At 44.0% G+C, this 22220-nt stretch overlaps 1 protein-coding gene across 1 annotated transcript in view; it reads left to right on the plus strand.

Annotated features, from left to right (window-relative positions):
• The window catches only part of RAB3B (RAB3B, member RAS oncogene family), a 69893-nt gene that overhangs the window by 34241 nt on the left and 13432 nt on the right, over positions 1-22220 (plus strand). Inside the window, exons 3-4 of the mRNA XM_025871602.2 lie at positions 15560-15678; positions 19484-19608. Of these exons, the coding sequence (XP_025727387.1) occupies positions 15560-15678; positions 19484-19608 (244 nt within the window). The remainder of the gene's footprint in view (positions 1-15559; positions 15679-19483; positions 19609-22220) is intronic.

Genomic DNA, 22220 nt, shown 5'->3' on the forward strand with positions numbered 1-22220 from the left:
CACACACACACACACACACACACACACACACACACACACACACACACTGGAACATTACTCAGCCATCAAAAAGAATGAAATGTTATCATTTGCGATGACATGGGTGGAACTAGAGTGTATTACATTAAGTGAAATAAGTCAGTCAGAGAAAGACAGCGGAATTTAAGAAACAAAACAGATGAACTTAGGGGAAGGGAAGGAAAAATAAAATAAGATAAAAAGAGAGAGGGCAGCAAGCCATAAGAGACTCTTAACTCTAGGAAACAAACTGAGGGTTGCTGGAGGGGAGGTGGGTGAGGGATGGGGTAAGTGGGTGATGGGTATTAAGGAGGGCACTCGATGTAATGAGCAGTGGGTGTTATATGCAACTGATGAAATCACTAAATTCTACCCCTAAAACTAATAATAGACTATATGTTAACTAAATTGAATTTAAATTAAAAAATTAAAAAAAAACAACAACAAAGATGGAAAACCCAAGGCCCAAAGTGGGGCATATTTATAACCCCACAAAGCAAGTTAGTGGTAGAATTAAATCATACTCAGGCCTCCTGACTCCCAGCCTGCACCATGTGGCTCCCTTACCATTGTCAGGCTGCCTCTGACAGATTCTCCCTCCCTCTTCAGATGATTGTCTCCCCTACCTTGTAAATAAATTTCGGGCATTTGCTTTGTGTTTATCCTATTTTTAGAGCACTCTGGCACCTGTATGCAAATGATCCTCAGGGGGTTTGTCTGCTATGGTGACAGGCCAACTCCCCAAAGAAAGCAGCTATGAAACCAAAGAGAAAGCACAGCCCAGGGCAGGGCAGGGCAGTGTTCCTGGACTATCTTTCTAGTTAAGTCCTAGAAGTCCTAGGGAGTTTATTCTTTTTTTTTTCTTTTTAAGTTTTTTTTTTTTTAATTTTATTTATTTATTTGTCAGAGAGAGAGAGAGAGCACAAGCAGGGGAAGAGGCAGGCAGAGGGAGAAGCAGGCTCCCCGCTGAGCAAGGAGCTGATGCGGGACTTGATCCCAAGACCCTGGAATCATGACCTGAGCTGAAGGCAGATGCTTAACCGACTGAGCCACCCAGGCATCCCCTGGGGAGTTTATTCTAATCTCTTACCTGCCATCTATATTTTAACTCTTTGTGTCTCTATTTGGAAATGAGTTCATAAGTAGGTCTCTGGCCAGGCTCCAAGTTGAGTTTTTGGGATTCGAATGTCATGTCACAAGGTGCTGTGTAACCCAGGCCTGTGGACATTCATATCAGCTATTCAGCTGTGGTGCTGGCTCAGGTTCTGAAGAAGTACTATAGGGGATTGGAGGGAGAAAGACAACTTTATGAGACATCCCATGATTCTGCCCTGCAGAGCTAAAGAGAATTGGGACGCATGAGGTGATGAGGGGGGCAGAGCAAGGCCTCAAACACTCCTCCCCTAAAGGGCAATTTCCCTGGCCCTTGGCATAAGCAGCAATGTCCCCATCACAAGGGGCCTCACCATTTAGCACACACTTTCTGTGTGTCTTCCAAGTGCTAGGCCCTATGTTGGGCACCTCAAACCCCTCAGTAGCTCCTTGTTCTCTTCAGGACAATGTCCAAGCACCTGGCCTGGCATTCGAGACCTTGATGATCTAGCTAGCTCCAACCTCACTTTCTACTTCCTCCCCCACCTAGTATTTTAAGTACTGTGTTTCAGAGAATCTAAAATGCTATCAGTTGTAATTTGCATTCTTATTTCAGAGATGCTAAAATGTGAAAAAGTGGACATCTTAGAATCCTTCTGAGTATTTTATATACTTCAGTGAAATTGGAACCGCTTGTATTTTCCCCAGACACCATGCTGTTTCAGGCTTTATTATTTTTTTTCCTTTTTAACTGTTTCTTATGGAAAATTTCAAACACACACTCAAGTAGGGAGACTAAATATTACATGCACTCCATAATCCATCTGCAACAATTATCACCTTACAGTTTATCCTCCATGTTTTTCCCATATTTTGTTCTCCTGGGACTATTAGTAGTAATAGCTACTGCCACTACTTACTATGGGCTTAATTTTTCTAAATTATAAAAGTAATATATGCTCATTAAAAAAAATACTTTAAGATTACATCCAAGCAGGGGCGCCTGGGTGGCTCAGCTGGTTAAGCGGCTGCCTTTGGCTCAGGTCATGATCCTGGAGTCCTGGGATCGAGCCCCACGCCCGGCTCCCTGCTCAGTGGAGAGCCTGCTTCTCCCTCTCCCTCTGCCTGCCACTCTGCCTACTTGAGCTCTCTCTCTATCTGTCGAATAAATAAATAAAATCTTTAAAAAAAAAAAGGATTACATACAAGCATAAAGAAGAAAATATTATTGATGTTTGGTTGGTTTCTTTTCTTTTTTTTTTTAAAGATTTTATTTATTTATTTGACAGAGAGAGACACAGCGAGAGAGGGAACACAAGCAGGGGGAGTGGGAGAGGGAGAAGCAGGCTTCCCGCCAAGCAGGGAGCCTAACCAACTGAGCCACCCAGGCACCCACGCCAAGCAGGGAGCCTGACGCGGGGCTTGATCCCGGAACCTGGGATCACCTGACCCGAGCCGAAGGCAGATGCCCAACGACTAAGCCACCCAGGCGCCCGATCCAGTTTCTTTTCTATGAGTTTTTTTTTTTAAGATTTTATTTATTTATTTGATAAAGGGAGAGGGAGAAGCAGGCTTCCCGCGGAGCAAGGAGCCCGATGTGGGGCTCAATCCAAGGACCCCGGGATCATGACCTGAGCGGAAGGCAGATGCTTAACCCACTGAACCACCCAGGCACCCTGTCATTTCTATGAGTTTTTAACATAATTGAAGTCATACTGGACGTTCAATTATATATCCTGCTTTTTTAAAAAAAGTAACATTATAGCATAAGTATAGCTAACATTATTAGAACACCTTTATGAATATGTTTTTAATGACTTCATTGTACACTATAGGGAGGTTGCACCAGATGCATTCATTAATTCATGCATTCAACAATAGTTGTTGCACTTACATTGTTGGACACTCTAAATCATGGTAAAAGAATGAGCCACAATCTCTGGCCTCTTAAAGCTTAGTTGTTTTCCATTATTTGAATGTTTAACTACTTTTCAGTTTGGGGCAGTTATGAATCATGTTACAGTGATCAGTGATCATCCTTGTGTGTAAAACTTTTCCTAGGTTTCAGATGATTTCTTTTAAATAGATTTTTGATAGTGAAATTCCTATCTCACTCCATCTTTGCCAGCATGGAATATTACATTATTTAATTTTAGCTAATTCAATAGGTAAAAAAATGTTATCTCATCATTTCAAATTGCATTTCTTTGATTACTTATTGAACAATCATCCATATATTTGTTAACCATTTGTTTTCTGCAAATTGTTCGACAAGATTCCTATTTTTATCACTGGCAATTTCTCAGTACAAGGTCTGACTATCATTTCCTTTTACTTGCTGTGACCTGGGAATGTATTAAGTATAATCTTGTTCCAAGCTTCTTTTTTTCCTCCTGGCCCTCTCCTACCTTACTTCCCCCACCTCTTCCTGTCTTGAAGGGGCTTTAGGTGAGTCACCTAAAAGATACAGGAAGTGAAAAATTAGGTGAATCCCCCAGAGAGACTTCTTAGCATGCTCTGAATGGTGCTGATGTCAATTTGGAGGCAAAAAGGGTGAGGAGGAAATGGGTTGGCAACTCTGATGCTAAATTTGTCTGTGCCAAAGCACTAGGGTTTTATGGATGATGGTTCATTCCGCAGCTATCTTTAAAATACCTGCTATGTGCCCAGATCTGTGCTGGGTACTGATAAGGGCTTATTAGCTAGAGAAGACACAAATGAAATAGGTCATAATTAATAATCAACTATGTACACTTCAAAGGCATTCAGACTAAGTGGAGAAGTTCAGCAGATAATTGGAAATTTCCATCTAAAACTTGGAGGTGAGGGGCCCAGGGGAGAATAAAGAGCCAGTGTAGAAAACAGAGCAGGAGCAGGAGGAGATACAGGGAACACACTAGTGAAGCAAGGTTTCATAGACAAAGGAAAGGAGGGGTTTCAAGAAGAGGAGTGTGTGAGGGAGCACCTGGGTGGCTCAGTTGTTAAGCATCTGCCTTCGGCTCAGGTCATGATCCCAGGATCCCCACGTCTGGCTCCCTGCTCAGCGGGAAGCCTGCTTCTCCCTTTCCCACTCCCCCTGCTTATGTTCCCTCTCTCACTGTGTCCTTCTCTGTCAAATAAATAAATAAAATCTTAAAAAAAAAAAAAAAAGGAGTGTGTGTCTGGGGATGCCATCTTTATTATTTAGGGCAACAGAGAGATCACATTATCTGCCCTTCTCTCCTTCCTTCATTTCTTTGTTCATTTAGTATTTTTGAATACCTGTCAGGTGCTAGGTACTGCTTGAGATATTGCTGAAGGTACAGAAATGAAAGACAGAGCCCCTAAGCCACAGTCTAAATGAGGAGATACAGATAGGAGTGGAGACAAATCCCTGCTATAAGTGCTATGGTGCATTCCTTCCGAAAATATTTATTGAATACCCAAGACATGGCAGATATATTGAGGAACAGTGAAAGGAAGTCCTGTGACCTTTAGTTTATCTGCTTGAAGTAAAATGTAATGCCTATATCTTAATGGAAATCATGGAAATCAATAGTTCTATCCTTGAGAGATTTTGAGTTTTGAGTTTTTGAGGGTTTTGTGTAAGAGACCAATGCCAAAACTAAGAATCCAGGGCACTCATTTCTCTGGGCCTTGGCTTCCCATCTGTAAAATGAGGGAGTTGACCCTATATGTACCTATCATGGGATTTGTCACATGGGAAGTAACTTTCCCACGAGACTGAGAATTCCCAGAGCAGGGATTACATGGATCTTTTTTACTGGCACAGTGTGGGCTCAATAAATATTTGTGGAATTGATTATTCTCGTAAGGTAATCTTCCTGCTCTAATACTCTGTGCTCTGCTGTCACTAAAATAAAGTCCCATGTACATTCTGTGGAAGCCCAGAAGGAATGATCACAAATTTTGATGCTGGCTCCCAAAGAACTTTCTGGAATAGATGCCCTTTGACCTGGACCTCAAAGGTTAGATAGGATTCCCGTGGGCAGGAAAGTGCTGTATAATCCCCAGTCCTGGATTCCAGTGACCTCTTTCCTGCCCTTTACGCTCAAGTTACTACCTATATGCCCTTAGACTTTAATTTTCTCACCTGTAAACCAGTAGTGACAATAATGCATGGTATGCTGGAAAGAACATCCTGTGGAGTCCAAATAAAGGAGTCAGACAGGATGAGCTAAGATTGATTTCTTCTGGCTCTAAAAAGTCTGCATCCAGGGTTATTGTTAGTATCCAATGAGATGATGCAACAAAATGTTTATAAACTGTAGGTGCTCCACAATGTGGTTTGTACTGCTGAGGACAGATGGGTGTTAACACCAAGTTAGCTCCAAGAGATCACTTTTCTCCATTCCTCAGTCCTCCTTCTCCCAGGTGCCACTGAACCTCCCTGAAAAGCTCTCTACCTATGATTTCCTCCCATTCCCATGGGACATAATGCCTCAGCTCCCTGCTGCCGCGAAGTACAGAGAGCTTGGAGCTTGGCAGCTGTGGGTCAGAGGGTGGGGTATGGGGAGAGCCAGTCCAGAAGCTCTCCTTACCTGCCTTCCTGGTACTCGTTATTTCTAACTCCCAACATGGCCCAGAGGTAGTGAATTGAAGAGGGAGGAGGGAGGAGCCTGGCTGGGGGAGAAGGTATACATCAGAGCCGTATCCAGGGATGGAGGCCCAGAAATAACCTCTTACTGGTTGTGTGACCTTCCAAGTTCTGTCACTGCTCTGGGCCTCTCCCTTTGTCTATAACATGGAAAGGGACCAGTAAGAGTGGGTGGTTTGTATGATCTCACAGACCCTTTTCTAATCAATCTTGAAGTTCTAAATTAGTTTTCCCTAGACCAGCTCATGGTCAGCCCTTGAGTTTCATTCAGCATTCTTATTAAGTGCCTACTAGGTGTCAGGTGCTATAGTCAAGGGCCTGGGATTTAGCTAAATATAAGATTGGGTCTTAAGATGCTCATAATCTGAAAGAGGAGACAGATAAATAAACTAGTAACTATAATAAATGTGTCCAGGGATATAATGCCAAAGCTTAAAAAGGCAGAGAAGGAAGTTACTTTGTCAGGGAAGAGGAGGTCAGGGAAAGCTTCAGAGAGGATGTGACCTTTGAATGAGTTTGTGAATTATAAAAGAGAAGGGGTGGGGAGTCCAGTCAAACATCTGCAAATCAGCAAAAGGCCCACGACTCCTTGGGCAAAACTGGAACTCATGGGTTGAGTGGAGGTAAGAGAGAGAAGGACTGAAGGGAAGCCTGAGCTAGATCCTGAAGGGTCTGTATGTTCTACTGAGAAGTTCAGACCTTGTGGTGTGGGCTATAGGAGACCAGAGAAGGGATTTAGATCAAGAGGGAAATAATGAGATTTGGATTTTGGAAAGACCCATCTGACATTCAGTGTGCTCTATTGAAAATGTGGCAGACACCTAATAAATTCATCCTTTCAACAAGTATTTATTGGAAATCTCCCCCACCTCATGTGCTAGTGCTATGCCAGGCACTGAGACACAGGAGTAAGCAAAACCAGACATCCTGTTCTTGTGGCACTTGCAGTTTGGCAGCGGAGACAGACTTTAATCAAATAATTACACAAATAAGTACAAAATTACAGTGGGGATGAGTGCTACAAAGGAGAAGGACATGGTGCCAGGACAGCATGTAATTGGAGCATTTGACTCTGCCAGGATGGTCAGGGGAGCTTCTCTGCTGAGCTGAGCTGAGCTCCAAAGGAAGAGTGTTACCTCAAGAAAAGGCACAGGAGGGCTGTATGGGAACAGCCTCTCCGGCTTCAGAATCCCACCCCGTGCATGTTTACCTTCTGCAGCGAATTTTAAGCAAGTCCTGTGTTGCACTCATCCTTTGATCTTCAGGACCTAGCCAACACTGCCACACCCAGTGAAGATTTGAAAGAAAAGAAAGGCAAAGGAGGAAAATCTGTTAGGCACTTTAGGTAATTTGAAGTAGCGGTGCTAGTCCCCAGAGTACTAAACATCTTCCTTCCTGTAGCCGTTCCTCCGGTGATACAGTTTCAAGTTCCCATCACCATTCTGTTCCTTCTGCTAATTGTCCAGGTCCCTGTGACAGGTGATTTAAAACAGAGATGGAGGATTGTGTTAAGAGCCGTGGTCCTTTGGAGCCAAAAGACCTGGTTTTATTTAAGCCCCTTTCCATCATTCACTGTCTTTAGCCTCCACAAGCTTCAGTTGCCTCTGTTGTGGAATGGGGATTTGGTTCTTCTCTCATAGGATTTCTTTGGGAATTAACTGAGATAATAAGAAAAAACTTTATAACCTCTAAGAGCTAAACAAACATGGGATTTAAATATTTGGAAGGCTGCCACATGAGTGAAAAATTAGATTTATTCTTTGTGTCTCCAGAGAACAGAATTAAATCAATGGATAGAAATTACCACATGCAGAGTTCAGCTCAACAGAAGGAAGAAATGTTCTTATAATCAGAACTGTCCATCAGTGGAACCACTGCCTTTTAAGGTGGTGGGCATCCAACATTAGAAACACTCGTAAATACAAGTATGCCCTGCAGTAAATTCCTATTTTGAGTGAGAGGGCAAATTGAATAACTCTTCAGGTTTCCTTTTAACTTTAGAATTCAACAATCTGGTAGTCAAGACAAATGGAGGAGCTGAGAGAGGGCAGATGTGGCAGAGAGTTGCATGAACAGAAATAATGGAGCAGAAATGAATGTGGCACGTGTGGGCGACCATGAGGAAACTCTAGAAAGAAATGAAGGGTCTGTGTTGGGTTGATGATTCAGTGGAAGATAAAGAAGATAACTAGGGGTGCCTGGGTGGCTCAGTTGGTTAAGTGACTGCCTTCAGCTCAGGTCATGATCCTGGGGTCCCAGGATCAAGTCCGGCATCGGGCTTCCTGCTCAGCAGGGAGTCTGCTTCTCTCTCTGACCCTCCTCCCTCTCATGCTCTCTGTCTCTCATTCTCTCTCTCTCAGATAAATAAATAAAATCTTAAAAAAAAAAAAAGAAGATAACTAATATTGGTTGAGCACCTGAGTGCCAGACACATGTGATTCCATTTAAGCTCTGTGGGTACAGCCTTACCCTCTGGTGGAGGGGAGATTGTTCACCCCAGGAAGCCTTAGAGGACCTCCTATCTGGGAGGGGGAGGGTGCTGCAGAGTGGGCTGGGTCCTGTCTTAGGGGGCATAAAGGGATCAAGAATACATAGTCTGGTTGGGCTATAGATTGTATTGAAAATGCACAGGCTGTGGTCAAAAGACAGAATTTGAATCCTGACTGTCTCCTTATAGCTTGTGACAATAGCAATTTATTTAACCTCTGTGATCCTCAGCTAATTTATATATAAAATGGAGACTCAAACTTACCCTGCTTTAGGCTGCTGTAACAATTAAGAGAAGTGATGGGAAATAAAGGGCATCCTGGGAAGAGCATAAACTTTGGAATCAGACAGACCCAGGTTTGAATCTGTCTGCCACGAACTGGTTGCAAGATCTTAGGCAAGTTAACTTTTTCTCGTCTGTAAATAGAGATAACAGTATTTCAAGACTATTTGATAATTAAATAAAATAGGAAAGGTGCTTAGCATGGTGCCTGGCATTTAACCGTGCTCAACTAGCAGTTTTATTTTGTTACTGTAAATAATGAGATCCCATATATAAAGCATTTATCAAAATGTCTGGCACATAGTTGATGTTAGCATCTTTCCGCCTTGCTTATGTGTCTGTCTGCCACATGGGGCTGCTGGAGGCTGGGGCAGTGGCTTGCTCACCCTGGTGTCCATTCTCTGGCATAATGCTCTGCCCATATGAAGAGCTCAATGGATGCCTGTTTCATAGGAGTGAATTGATGGTTCTTGATGACATGGTCTCCTTCCTCAAGTAGCCAGTGAGTCATGCGTCTTTCTTTCTCCTCCTTCCTGTCTCCTCTTTGGTTCTATTTCTGACTCTCATCAGTAGGAGGGGACTCAATGTTTGTCAAAGTGATTTTTAAAAATAAAAGAGAGAAGGAGAGAGAGGGAGGTTCAGGAGCAATTCTCTGGGCTACTTTTTTTTTTTTTTTTTTTTTTTTGACAGAGAGAGACACAGCGAGAGAGGGAACACAAGCAGGGAGCGTGGGAGAGGGAGAAGCAGGCTTCCTGCAAAGCAGGAAGCCCGATGTGGGGCTCGATCCCAGGACCCTGGGATCATGACCTGAGCCAAAGGCAGCCACTTAACTGACTGAGCCACCCAGGTGCCCCTCTCTGGGCTACTTTCCATTGAGCATAGGATAGTGAGCGCTGGATTGTTGTTCCAACCTTGCTTTTCTTGAAGTGAAATAACCATAACAAGGGCGCCTGGGTGGCTCGGTTGGTTAAGCGACTGCCTTTGGCTCAGGTCATGATCCTGGAGTCCCGGGATCGAGTCCCACATCGGGCTCCCTGCTCAGCGGGGAGTCTGCTTCTCCCTCTGACCCTCTTCCCTCTCGTGCTCTCTCTCATTCTCTCTCTCTCTCAAATAAATAAATAAAATCTTTAAAAAAAAAAGAAATAACCATAACAACAATATCAACAATAGTAGCAGGAGCTCCTATGAGCTTTACTGAGCACCTACTGTGTGTCTGGCATTGTGCCAGGTTCTAAAAATGTATTATCTATAATCCTCACACAAGCACTTCAAAGGTGGTATTATTATCACCACATTACAAATGAGAAAACTAAGGCTTAGAAGAGTTAAGTAATTATGAAAAACTCATATTTGAGTACCAGTTATGAGCTAGACATTTTAAAAAATCTTCTTTAATTGTAAACAGCCTACAATGTAGGCATTATTATTTCTATTCTAGATGTGAGGAAGCTGAGTGTCAGAGAGATGAAAAAAGCCAAGCTTTCCAAAATCACACAACTGATGAATGCAGAGCTGGAGTCAGACCAAGCCCTGCTCAACTTTTACACTCATCTGTTCCCTTTCTATCAGGCCATTTGCTACTCTTTGAGAGAAGCATCATATTAAGACTCTGCTGGAGGCCGCTCTGGGCAGGTTTGAATGAGTGGGAAGTGACACATAGCATGAAGCTCATCTTCTCCAGCTGGGCAGACCCTGGGAAGCTGGCCTTGTTCCTGGGGCTAACTCTGGAAGTGCAGAAATAACAATTCTGATTCTTTTATGGCACTTACTATGTACTAGGAACCATTCCAAGCATTTTAGATATAATAACTTTCTTAATCTTCACAATAAGTAGACACTGCTATTATTCCCACTTTATAGATGAAGAGAATACAGCTCAAAAAGGCAAATTGCCCAAGGAGGGGATTACACAAGAGCATAAATACCAGGAGACAGTGATCATTGGGAGGCGTTTTAGAGGCTGCCTACCATTGCCACATAGTATGCAGTTAGAACAGGGATTCACACGCAGGAGTCTAACTCCAGAGACCATGCTCTCAATCTCAAAACTATGTGGCCTTTTTGTTTAGCAAGTGGTGATTGAATCCCTACTATATGCACAGCCCTGTGCTAGGCACTAGGAGCATGGAGATGAAACTGTTTCCATGTCCAAGCTCATTTATTATTCCATACCAGGATTTTATTGTATTATATTGTATTGTATTGTAATATAATCTCTACACCCAATGTGGGGCTTAATTGGATATCAGTTGGGTGACTCTTCTGTCAAAGAGCTGGGGCACAGGGCCAGGCTCCAGTCAGAGGTGGGGGACTAGAAATTCTCACAGGGAAATGGTACAACGCAGATGGAGTGAGAAGAGTTGAGACCTGCTAGCAGTGCAGCTTCTCAGAAATCTTGCCTGGGCCTCTAGATCACTACTCTGGATGGTTGGCTAAATGCTAAACCCTCCAGGACAAGATTTGGGGCTTGGCCTACAGATGGGTGGAAAGAGTCTCATCTATGTTGTTGACTCCGAGGAGCTCAGGAAGCTGAGTCAAGAGTGTATGGGGGTCGGGTAGATCAAATACTGCTGAAGTGTTCCATAGGTACACACAAGGCTTCTGTGTAGGTAAGGCAAACATTTCTCTCAGTAGTGCCTAAGTTATGTGTTCCCTCACTCATCCATCTCTTCACTCATTCATTCATTCATCTGCTCACTCATTTATGAACTGGAGAAAATTATATTTGCCAGAATGCTTTTTTTTTTTAAAGATTTTATTTATTTATTTGACAGAGAGAGACATAGCAGGAGAGGGAACACAAGCAGGGGGAGTGGGAGAGGGAGAAGCAGGCCTCCCACTGAGAGGGAGCCTGATGCAGGGCTCGATCCCAGGCCCCTGGGACCATGACCTGAGCCAAAGGCAGACGCCCAATGACTGAGCCACCCAGGTGCCCCTATTTGCCAGAACTCTTAGGGAGAAGTACTATATGTGGTTAGAAGGAATAAAGCTGCTTGAGGTGAAGAGTAAGACACCCAAAGACTGTGCTCAACAAAAGGAGATGGAGATTTATATGCTCCCCAAGGATGGTGGGTGTAGTAAGTACAGATTTTGTTTTGCTGAGTAAGGTTGTGCAAGTCTGGGCCAGAGCTGAATTGCTGAGGACATGGAGAAAATGAGCACTGCCAGAAACATAACTTATCTTTGATTTCTCATCTCTTCACCTCTAATCCATCACCATGCCCTACAGTTCACCTTTTAAACATCTCTTGGATCTGTTTCTACTCCATTCTCATTGCTACCACTCTAGTTCAATCCTTACTGGGACTCATTTGAACCACTGCAAAGATCTTCTAACTAGCCTTCCTGTTTCCCATCTCTTTTTCCAGTGCATTCTCCACATCACAGCCAGAGTGATCTTTCTAAATAAAGTTCAGATCTAATTATATTAATTCCCTGCCTCAAAATCTTTTATTTTAAAAGATAAAGTCCAGAGGTGCCTGGGTGGCTCAGTTGGTTGAGTGTCTGACTCTTGATCTCAGCTCAGGTCTTGATCTTGGGGTCATGAGTTCGAGCTCCACATTGGGCTCTGTGCTGGGCATGGAGCCTAAAAAAAAAGATAAAGTCCAAACCCCATAGCACAACATTTAAAACTCTTTCTAGTTTCAGCACGTACCCATTTCCCATTTCCTGCCATTCCTTTTCTTTTGGAGTACTCAATGGCAAAAACTCTTCCTTCTGCCAAAATACTTTTCCTTCACTTCTCTGCTTGGAAAATTCTTCTTTAGAAAAGTCCTTGTTGGGGTGCCTGGGTGGCTCAGTTGGTTAAGGAACTGCCTTCGGCTCAGGTCATGATCCTGGAGTCCTGGGATCGAGTCCCGCATCGGGCTCCCTGCTCAGCAGGGAGTCTGCTTCTCCCTCTGACCCTCTTCCCTCTCGTGCTCTCTATCTCTCATTCTCTCTCTCTCAAATAAATAAATAAAATCTTTAAAAAAAAAATAGAAAAGTCCTTGTTGGGGCACCTGGGTGGCTCAGTCGTTAAGCGTCTGCCTTCGGCTCAGGACATGATCCCAGGTTCCTGGGATCGAGCCCCGCATCGGGCTCCTGGGATCGAGCCCCGCATCGGGCTCCCTGCTCAGTGGGGAGTCTGCTTCTCCCTCTCCCACTCTCCCTGCTTGTGTTCCCCTCTCTCGCTGTCTCTCTGTCAAATAAATAAAATAATAATTAAAAAAAAAAAGAAAAGTCCTTGTTGTCCTCCTACTATTGTCAAATAAGCACATCTTCAGGCCAATGCTTCTGGACTTGGTACAGATTCCATTAGTGGGAGCTATGCTGTCTACCACATTTATGATTCTCCTCCTGGACATATTATAAGATTGCATTTTCTTGGATGTGGGTGTGTGACTTGCTTTGGCTAGTGAAATGGGAGAAGTGGAAGTTTTAAGAGCCAACACATGACTCACACACTTTTCCCCTCTGGTAGCTGCTCTGTCAGTCTTTATCTTAGAATAAGGAAGACAAAAAGCAGAGCACCCAGCCAATGCTTAATGGATATGGAGCAATAGTAAAAAATAAAACCTTGTTTAAGCTGTGGAGATTTGGGGATTGCTTTGTTATTGAATAACTCAGTATATCGTAGCTGATACACTATCTCTGCTTTGACATCTTCTATAATTACCCAAAACCACCATGTTTCTACCTTACCTGCCTTGTGTAACACATTTTCTTCATACTGATTATCTGGAACTCATGACATATTGCCACATATTTCTTATTATCAGTCTATTGGTGTATGTCTTAGCTACCTCTGCACTTCTACTGAGGCTCCCTGAGGGCAGGGATAGTGTTTGTTTTATGTTAAATCACACGAGGTATGGTTCATGGCTAAGGTATAAATTGTAATGAGTGTAGGGGTCAGATAGACTTTATTTTGAATCACAATTCTGACACTTAGTGGCAATCTCTCAGAGCCTCAGTTTCCTCATCTGGAGTAAAGTGGAGTAGCCATATATATCCTACAGGGTTTTTCTGAAGTATGTGGATAACAGGTGCAACATATGTACAAATAATGGCATACTGTAGTTATTATTGTTCCCTTATTTGTTTTTATTATCATTATAGATTGTGTTCAGGAAGTATTTGTGCACACATCCTTCATTGATTGAGGGTTAGTGCTTTGTGCATTGGACTTGGAATCAGAAGCCCTGGATTTAAGGCATAGCTTTTGTCAGTAGCTTTATGACCTTGGGAAAGTCACTTACCCTGGCTGCATTTTTGCATTCTCAACTATAAAATGTAAATGCTAATAATACCTACCTCACAGGGATTTTATAAAATTTAAGTAAGCTAATATACGAAGAGATGTTTTATACATGCTCAAGTATCATGCATTCTAAAATTGTAATGAAACAGAAGATTGGATGGTCCCTCACATAAGGACTGTGTGGACATACGTGAAACATCCCAATGTGCTCCAATAACATTTTACTGTTGGTCTTGTTTTTGCTTCCTTGCTTATATGTCTGTCTTTCCAACTAGACTGTGATCTGCTTGAGATAAAGAATTGTGTTGGGGGACGCCTGGGTGGCTCAGTTGGTTAAGCACCTGCCTTCGACTCAGGTTATGATCCCAGGATCCTGGGATGGAGTCCCGCGTCCGGCTCCTTGCTCAGCAAGGAGCCTGCTTCTCCCTCTCCCTCTGCCTGCCACTCCCCCTGCTTGTGCTCTCTCTCTGACAAATAAATAAATAAAATCTTTATTAAAAAAAAGGATTGTTAAAGGATTTTAAGCAAAGTATTTGTTTCTCCATATGTAAGAGTAATATGTGCTTATTGTAGAGGAAATAAAAGTGCATGAAAAAGTTTAAAATCCCTGTAATTCTTGACTCTCATACAGAGATAATCACTATTAATCTTCTGATGTTTTCTTCTCTGCATATATAGTTACAAAACTGATATTATATCACATATACAAGCATTGTCTCCTGTCCCAACAAATATTTTTGTGCATAGGGCTGATTTTCTAATTTTGTAGCAAAAGTTTTGATGAAGAAAATTTCTGTGTTAAGAGTGCAAATATTTTTTTCTGTATTTTTTTATTATGTTATGTTCATACATTCATACATACATACATAATCACCATATATTACATCATTAGTTTTTGATGTAGTGTTCCATGATTCACTGTTTGCATATAACACCCAGTGCTCCATGCAGAACGTGCCCTCAATACCCATCACCAGGCTAACCCATCCTCCCACCCCCCTCCCCTCTAGAACCTTCAGTCTGCAAATATTTTTAATGGTCTTGAGACTTCCAAATTGATTTTCAGAAAGACTGAACCAAGTTTCCATGAGCAAGGAGTGAGGTTGCACATCTCACTACATCCTCATCTATAATGAGAATTATAATTAAGAATAGTTAAAATCTTTTTTTTAAAGATTTATTTATTTATTTATTTATTTATTTGACAGAGAGAGACACAGCAAGAGAGGGAACACAAGCGGGGGTGGGTGGGAGAGGGAGAAGCAGGCCCCCCCTGCTGAGCAGGGAGCCCAATGCAGGGCTTGCCCTTTTTTCTGTTGGAATTTCAATTATTTTCTTTCTTCCTTTTTTTTTTCTTAAGTAAACTCTGCCCTCAACATGGGGCTCGAACTCATGACCCCGAGATCAAAAGTTGCCTGCCCTACTGACTGAGCTGGCCAGGCACTCCTTAATTATTTTCTTATTAATTTTTATGAGGTTTTATTTATTTTTTAAAGATTTTTATTTATTTGAGAGAGAGAGAGAGTATGGGGGGGGTAGGAACAGAAGGAGAGGGAGAAGCAGGCTCCCCATTGAGCAGGGAGCCCACCACAGGGCTCGATCCCAGGACCCTGAGACCATGGCCTGAGCTGAAGGCACACACTTAACTGACTGAGCCACCCAGGTGCCCAAATTTTTATGAGGTTTTAAAAACCATTTTATTCTACCCACCAAGTACAATATAAGACACATAACAGGTGCTCCTTAAATATACCTTGGGTTATTTGTTAATTATTCTGAGGACTTTTTAGGAACAAAAGTAGACTTTCTAGGAGGCTAACTCTTTCTTTTTCCTACCCAGGACACAGCTGGACAAGAGCGGTACCGGACCATCACAACAGCCTATTACCGTGGGGCCATGGGCTTCATTCTGATGTATGACATTACCAATGAGGATTCCTTCAATGCTGTCCAAGATTGGTATGAGATTCGTTCATTCACCTCACTCATTCATTATTCATCAAACTGTCTAGAAAAACCTAATGTGTGCTAGGCCTTGTGCTTTATGCCAGGGCAATCTGGATGAATCAGACATGGCTCCTGGCCTCCAGGAGCTCACAGATGAGAGGAAAGCACAGATCAGTAAGCAAGCAGTGAGAATATCATATGACATGTGCAGTAATGAGGAGAGGCACCAGGGTTGTGGGAGCCCAACAGAGGGCTCTGACCCAGCTTGGAGAGTCAAGGAAGGGATCCTGGAGTTGCTGACACAGATGCTGCATTTTGTAAGATGAAGCAGGAGTTAGCCAGGGAGTGAGTAGATAAGAATGTTCCAGGAAAAGAATGCAGATGTGCAAAGGTGAGACAGTAAGTGAACGGTACAGGGAGAGCAGAGGTCATGAAGAATTTTGTGTGCTGGGGTAAGGAGTTTGGAGTTTATCCCCTAGGCGATGACATTTGAACAGAGAACCAACAGGTTCAGATTCATGTTTTGGAAAGATCATTCTGGTTCCAGCAGTGAGTGAATGCACATACCACTCCCCCATAAAGTTTATCCCTAGGCTGGGGGTTAAGAGCACATCCAGTCCAGGCGCCTGGGTGGCTCAGTTGGTTAAGCGACTGCCTTCGGCTCAGGTCATGATCCTGGAGTCCTGGGATCGAGTCCCACATCGGGCTCCCTGCTCAGCGGGGAGCCTGCTTCTCCCTCTGACCCTCTTCCCTCTCGTGCTCTCTATCTCTCATTCTCTCTCTCAAATAAAATAAATAAAATCTTTTTTTAAAAAAAAGAGCACATCTGGCCCAAGTTTGTAAAGATTCAACACACGGTGGAAATCAGCACAGCTCCAGATGTACAACCTCTGAGTAACTTACATCTTTCTTCCTGGAGCATAACTCACCGGGAGAAAGGAGCTGAGGGGAAGGTTAGGTGAGAGGGAGGGCTGGAGCCCTTGCCCAGTGGAAAGGATGAGGGTGGGAGAAGGTGGAACATCTGTGCCATGGGTCTTGCTCAGAATCAGAGAGGCTGAGCAGGCCAGGCATACAGCAGCAGCACTGGCCAGCGCCAAGCTTATCTCCCGTTCCCCTTTGCATAATAGCCACCCTTTGAGGACTTCCCTTCTCCGACTGAACAGTTGCCATGATCTGTGAAGTCCTGTGAGTGCCTTGTAGCCTGGAGCTGAGAGTGGCTTTGCAGCCTGTCCAGGGTGCCGTGCACATGTCTGACCTTCATGGTGGTTGACGTTCTCCTTCCCAGCCTACCGGGCATCTTCCCCTTCCTCCTTTCTCTTTCTTCTCTTCTAACAAGTACCCTCTATCTTCCTTTTCCTCCTTTCCTTCCTCTCTTTTCTCTTTACTCCCTTTTTTTCTCTTCCCTTTTCTCTTCCTTTCCCCCCTTTTATTCCCTCTCTTCTCTACAGTCATGATTTGTCTCCCCTCCTCCTCTTTCCCCCCCTTCTCCATCTTTCCCTCCACCTCCTACCCTGGAGTGATTAGCTGTTTTTTTAAGTGTCTTCACACTGCTCATTCCCTGTTGGCCTGACCTTCCTCCTTTTACCATCAGTCCCTGTTCATTCTGTCTCAGGAACACAGTGAGTTTAACACTTGGTGACAGTTCCTCCAAGAATAACCTGAGTTGCTAATCTGGGAGCTGAGAGTGGATGAGGGTGGGAGGAGGGAGGAAGATGACAGGAAGAGGAGTATGGGGAGACATGGAGACTTGGCTCCAGTTACCTGCCTTGAGGCTAAAGATTGAATGTCTATTTCTCCCAAGCCCTGGCCTTTCAGTTTTGCCTCTGAGCAACTTGGTCCTGGACTAGCCATCTAAGCCCCAGTTCTCAGCACAGAACCTGGCTCTTTGTCAGCCCACAACAAATGTGGCTGAGTGAATTCTGTACCTTGAAGGAATGGCTTCTCACCCTTAGAGAGAAGATTAGTGGGGGATCAGCTTTACGAGTAGAGTCGGTAATAGGTCCAGGTTGCAGTTAGGGTTGAGTTAGACTGAGTGTCGGTGTCAGGATAGGGTAACATTTAAGATCTGCTTCAGGATTAACCATTAGCTGGCTTACTCATTCATCGGACAGTTGCTGACACCTGTGCTCTGTGCTGGGGACTGGCACTCCAAAGATGAATGAGACTATCCCTGCCTTCAAGGAGAGACTTATAAATTCAGCCAAATGTAGCAGGTGCCATGGTAAAGGTGTAGGGGACCAAAAGGAGAAGTAATCATTTCTATTTGATGGGGTGGTTAGAGACAGAGTTAGGCTCAACGCCACTTTTTAAAGATTTTATTTATTTATTTGACAGAGAGAGACACAGCGAGAGAAGGAACACAAGCAGGGGGAGTGGGAGAGGGAGAAGCAGGCTTCCCGCTGAGCAGGGAGCCCGATGTGGGGCTTGATCCCAGGACCCCGGGATCATGACCTGAGCCGAAGGCAGACACTCAACCGACTGAGCGACCCAGGTGCCCCAAGAAAAGCATTTTTTTAAAAGATTCTATTTATTTATTCGAGAAAGACAGAGCGAGAGCAAGTGAGCAGGGAGGGGGCAGGAGGAGAGGGAGAGGGACAAGCAGACTCTGCACTGAGCTGGAGTCTGATACTAGGCTCGATCCCATGACCCGAGATCATGACCTGAGCCAAAATCAAGAGTCAGTTGCCTAACCAATTGAGCCACCCGGACACCCCTACAGAAAAGTATTTTTAAAAAGTTTCATAACCATCCTATGTGAAGGAAACCACTGCTGACATTTTGGTTTCTACAAATAATCACCATCTGAGGCCTCAGTGAATGTTTATAAGTCACAGAGGAGGAGGAGAGAGAGGGTAGTTGGGCCTGAGAAAGCCTGGGAAGGCTTCTCCCCAGGAATTATGAGATCAGCACTGGGCCCTGGGGGATGAGTTAGTGTGGGGAAGGGACTCCCAGTCATGCCATGGAAGAGCATTTTGGGATGGGAGAGAAGTGGGATAAAGCTGCAGAGACAGGATGTGAATGGTCTTGAACACCTGAGGGATCTAGACTTCATCACACGCTAATCAGGGGGCCAGAGGAGAGTCCTTTTAAGAAAGGACTTACCGTGGTCAGATAGATGTTTTAGGGATGCCTGGGTGGCTCAGTCAGTTAAATGTCTGCTTTTGGCTTCGGTCACGATCCTAAGGTTCTGGGATTGAGACCCACGTTGGGCTCCTTGCTCAGTGGGAAGCCTGCTTCTCCCTCTGCCTGCCGTTCCCCTGCTTGTGCTCTCTCTCTCTCTCTCTGACAAATAAATAAATAAAATCTTGGGGCGCCTGAGGGGCTCAGTCATTAAGCATCTGTCTGTGGCTCAGGTCATGATCCCAGGGTCCTGGGATCGAGTCCCACATCGGGCTCCCTGCTCAGCGGGAGACCTGCTTCTCCCTCTCCCACTCCCCCTGCTTGTGTTCCCTCTCTTGCTGTGTCTCTCTCTGTCAAATAAATAAAATCTTAATAAATAAATAAATAAATAAAATCTTAAAAAAAGAAAAAAAAAAAGGATGTTTTAGAAAGAGCTCTCTGCCCAGTGAGGGGAGGGATGGGCATATGTATTAGAGGAAGGCTTCTGGGAGCTGGGTAAGGTTTGCAAGAAGAGCTTATGGGTCAGCACCTGTGACAGCCAGCTGGGGCAGGCATCCGTTTGTCCTCAGCTGAGTTCATTGACGTAACTTGGGTGTAGCAAGCCCCCTGGAAGGGAAACCATGTCTTTGAGTTTTGCAGGGTCCTTTCCAGCATAGCAGGATGTCATTAACACAGTCCTCTCTCTGTCTCTCTTTAGGGCTACTCAGATCAAGACCTACTCCTGGGACAATGCACAGGTTATCCTGGTTGGGAACAAGTGTGATATGGAGGAAGAGAGGGTTGTTCCCGCCGAGAAGGGCCAGCTCCTTGCAGAGCAGCTTGGTATGGGCATGACATATGTGCATGTGTACATGTTTACATGGGAGTGTGATATAAGGGTGTGTTGTGATTGTGAATTATGTGCATGTGTGCTCTGTGTGTATTGTTTTATATTTGTGCCATATGCATGTAAGCTTTGTGCTAGAGAATTTTAGGTAAGTTGTTGTTGTTGTTGTTTTATTTACGATGTGTGTATTTTGTTACATTGAATTAATAAGTATAATTTAAACTTACGAACTTTTTTTCACCAGTTCCTTCCACAAAGGCTTTGAGGTGTCTTATAAAAATCATCATAGTGGATGCCTATGTGTCTCAGTCGGTTAAGCAGCTGCCTTTGGCTCAGGTCGTGATCCCCGGGTCCTGGGATTGAGTCCTGCATCGGGCTCCCTGCTCAGAGGAGAGAGCCTGCTTCTCCCTCTCTCTCTGCCTGCCACTCTGCCTACTTGTGCTCTCTCTCTAGCTGTCTGCCAAATACATAAATAAATATTTTTAAGATTTTATTTATTTGACACAGAGAGAGAGAGAACACAAGCAGGGGGAGTAGGAGAAGGAGAAGCAGGCTCTCCGCTGAACAGGGAGCCCGACGTGGGGCTCGATCCCAGGACTCTGAGATCAGGACCTGAGCTGAAGGCAGACACTTAACTGACTGAGCCACCCAGGCACCCCCAAATAAATAAATCTTTAAAAAAAAAATCATAGTACACCAATTAAAAAATAAGAAAATTGGAGTAAAGGGAAAACAAAGGTAGAAGAAAATAAGAGGAAGCCGGTGTGAGATAAGTGGGTATGTTTTAAGTTCCCAGGCATGTGTAAGAGTTGGGCCAAAATATTGGCTTTGAGCTTCCTTACCAGCCATGCAAGGCAAGAAACATACACAGTCTTGAGATGGTCCTTAAAATAAAAAAACCCATTATTCAGAGAAGCACTTCTCTTGTGCAACTGTAGAGCAGACTCTATATGCTGGATGAGACAATGTCCTTAATATCAAACGTCCTTACAGCAACCACAACATTACGTCTTAGAATTTCCCTCAATGTAAACTGATGTTTCTTTACCAAAACACAATTCACAACAAAAGTAATTGTATGAAGGGATGAAACAATGTGGTTTAAGTGATGCTCTGGCATTTTCCAAGGTTAAAGCACTTTTATCTCTGTGCTTCTCTGAGACCCGGTTCCTCAGATGTGTCTCAGTGGCTCCACAGCAGAACTCCGACCAATACTTGCTTCAAAGAGCAGCTCCTTGCCTTCCCTTGCCTTTCTTTTTTAAGATTTTATTTATTTACTTGACACAGAGAGACACAGCATGAGAGAGAGCCCTGCAGGCAGAGGGAGAAGCAGGCTCCCCACTGAGCAGGGAGCCCGATATGGGGCTCGATCCCAGGACCCTGAGATCATGACCTGAGCTGAAGGCAGACACTTAACCAACTGAGCCACCCAGGCTTCCCCCTTTTGTTTTGTTTTGTTTTGTTTTGTTTCCTTTTCTTTTCCTTTCTTTTCTATATTGGGGTTCAATATGGGATCACCTCGGAGAAAACTTCCCCAGAAGAAAGGATATATTGCTTAACTTTTAGCCAGTTTCCCTAAATATGTCTCATAACCTAGGTGTTGTAAATATTGAGGAGTAGGGAGTTTAAAGTTATTTTCTCTGATGGTCTCTGAAGTATAGATATTTGGGCTTGTGGGCGGGCAAACTGTATAATATACAAATGTGAGTTGTGTGTGGTGTATATTTGTATTATGTGTATTATGAGTACATGTGTGGGAGAGTGTCTTATACTTCTTTCTTCCCTCCCTTATTCCCCAGGGTGGCCTGGAATAGAAATTAGCAAACTGTAGGTGTTTAATAAAGAGGGAGGTTGGGTTATCTTGGATCTTGCTGTTATTTCCCCATCAGGGAAAAAAAAAGTACCTCTACCTGTACCCCTGGTTCAAAAAACAGTGAGCATGTGGTGAAGCATACATTTGGGTGACCTTAGGTATCACTTTATGCCTTCAACCTGCTGTCCCCAGGGAGACTCCCAGCACTTTCCCTGGAGTGGCTACACCCCATCTGTTTAGAGTGCTCTCTTCTATTCCCCACCCCATTACCCTCAACCAGCCGGTAAACCTCCACTCACTTTTCAAAACAGCTCACACTATGAAACCTCTCCTGGCCCCCAGAGCTCTTTTCTTCATGCCCTCACCTCACACACAGCAGACACAGTCCCAGTCACACTTGGGTACACTTGTTTACTTGTCCATCTCCCCTCAAGTTCCATGAGGACAGGAAATGAGTCTAGTTTATTTTTGTGCCAACAGTGCCTACTTATATGGCCTGGCACTGAGTAGACACTGCAAAAATATGTTTTGATTAAATTTTATTTATGTTAAGTATTAGGCTACTTCATTTTATTTCAGTCCAGTTAAGACTTCCTGAGTGCCTACTCTATGCCAGGTACTGAGCTGTGAAATAGGATCACACGCCCCTGTCTGAAGGACAGAAACAGTGATACCCTGAGTGATCAGTGTGATAGAGGGATGCGCTGGGGCTTGGGGGTGGGCAGAGGAGGCACCTAACTCAGTGGGGATCAGAGAACATGATGCCCAAGCTGAGTCTTGAAGACAAAAATAGGA

The sequence above is a fragment of the Callorhinus ursinus genome, unplaced genomic scaffold, assembly GCF_003265705.2.
Source record: "Callorhinus ursinus isolate GAN/ISIS: 27379988/994484 unplaced genomic scaffold, GSC_fseal_2.0 scaffold9, whole genome shotgun sequence".
NCBI classification, from domain to species: Eukaryota; Metazoa; Chordata; class Mammalia; order Carnivora; family Otariidae; genus Callorhinus; species Callorhinus ursinus.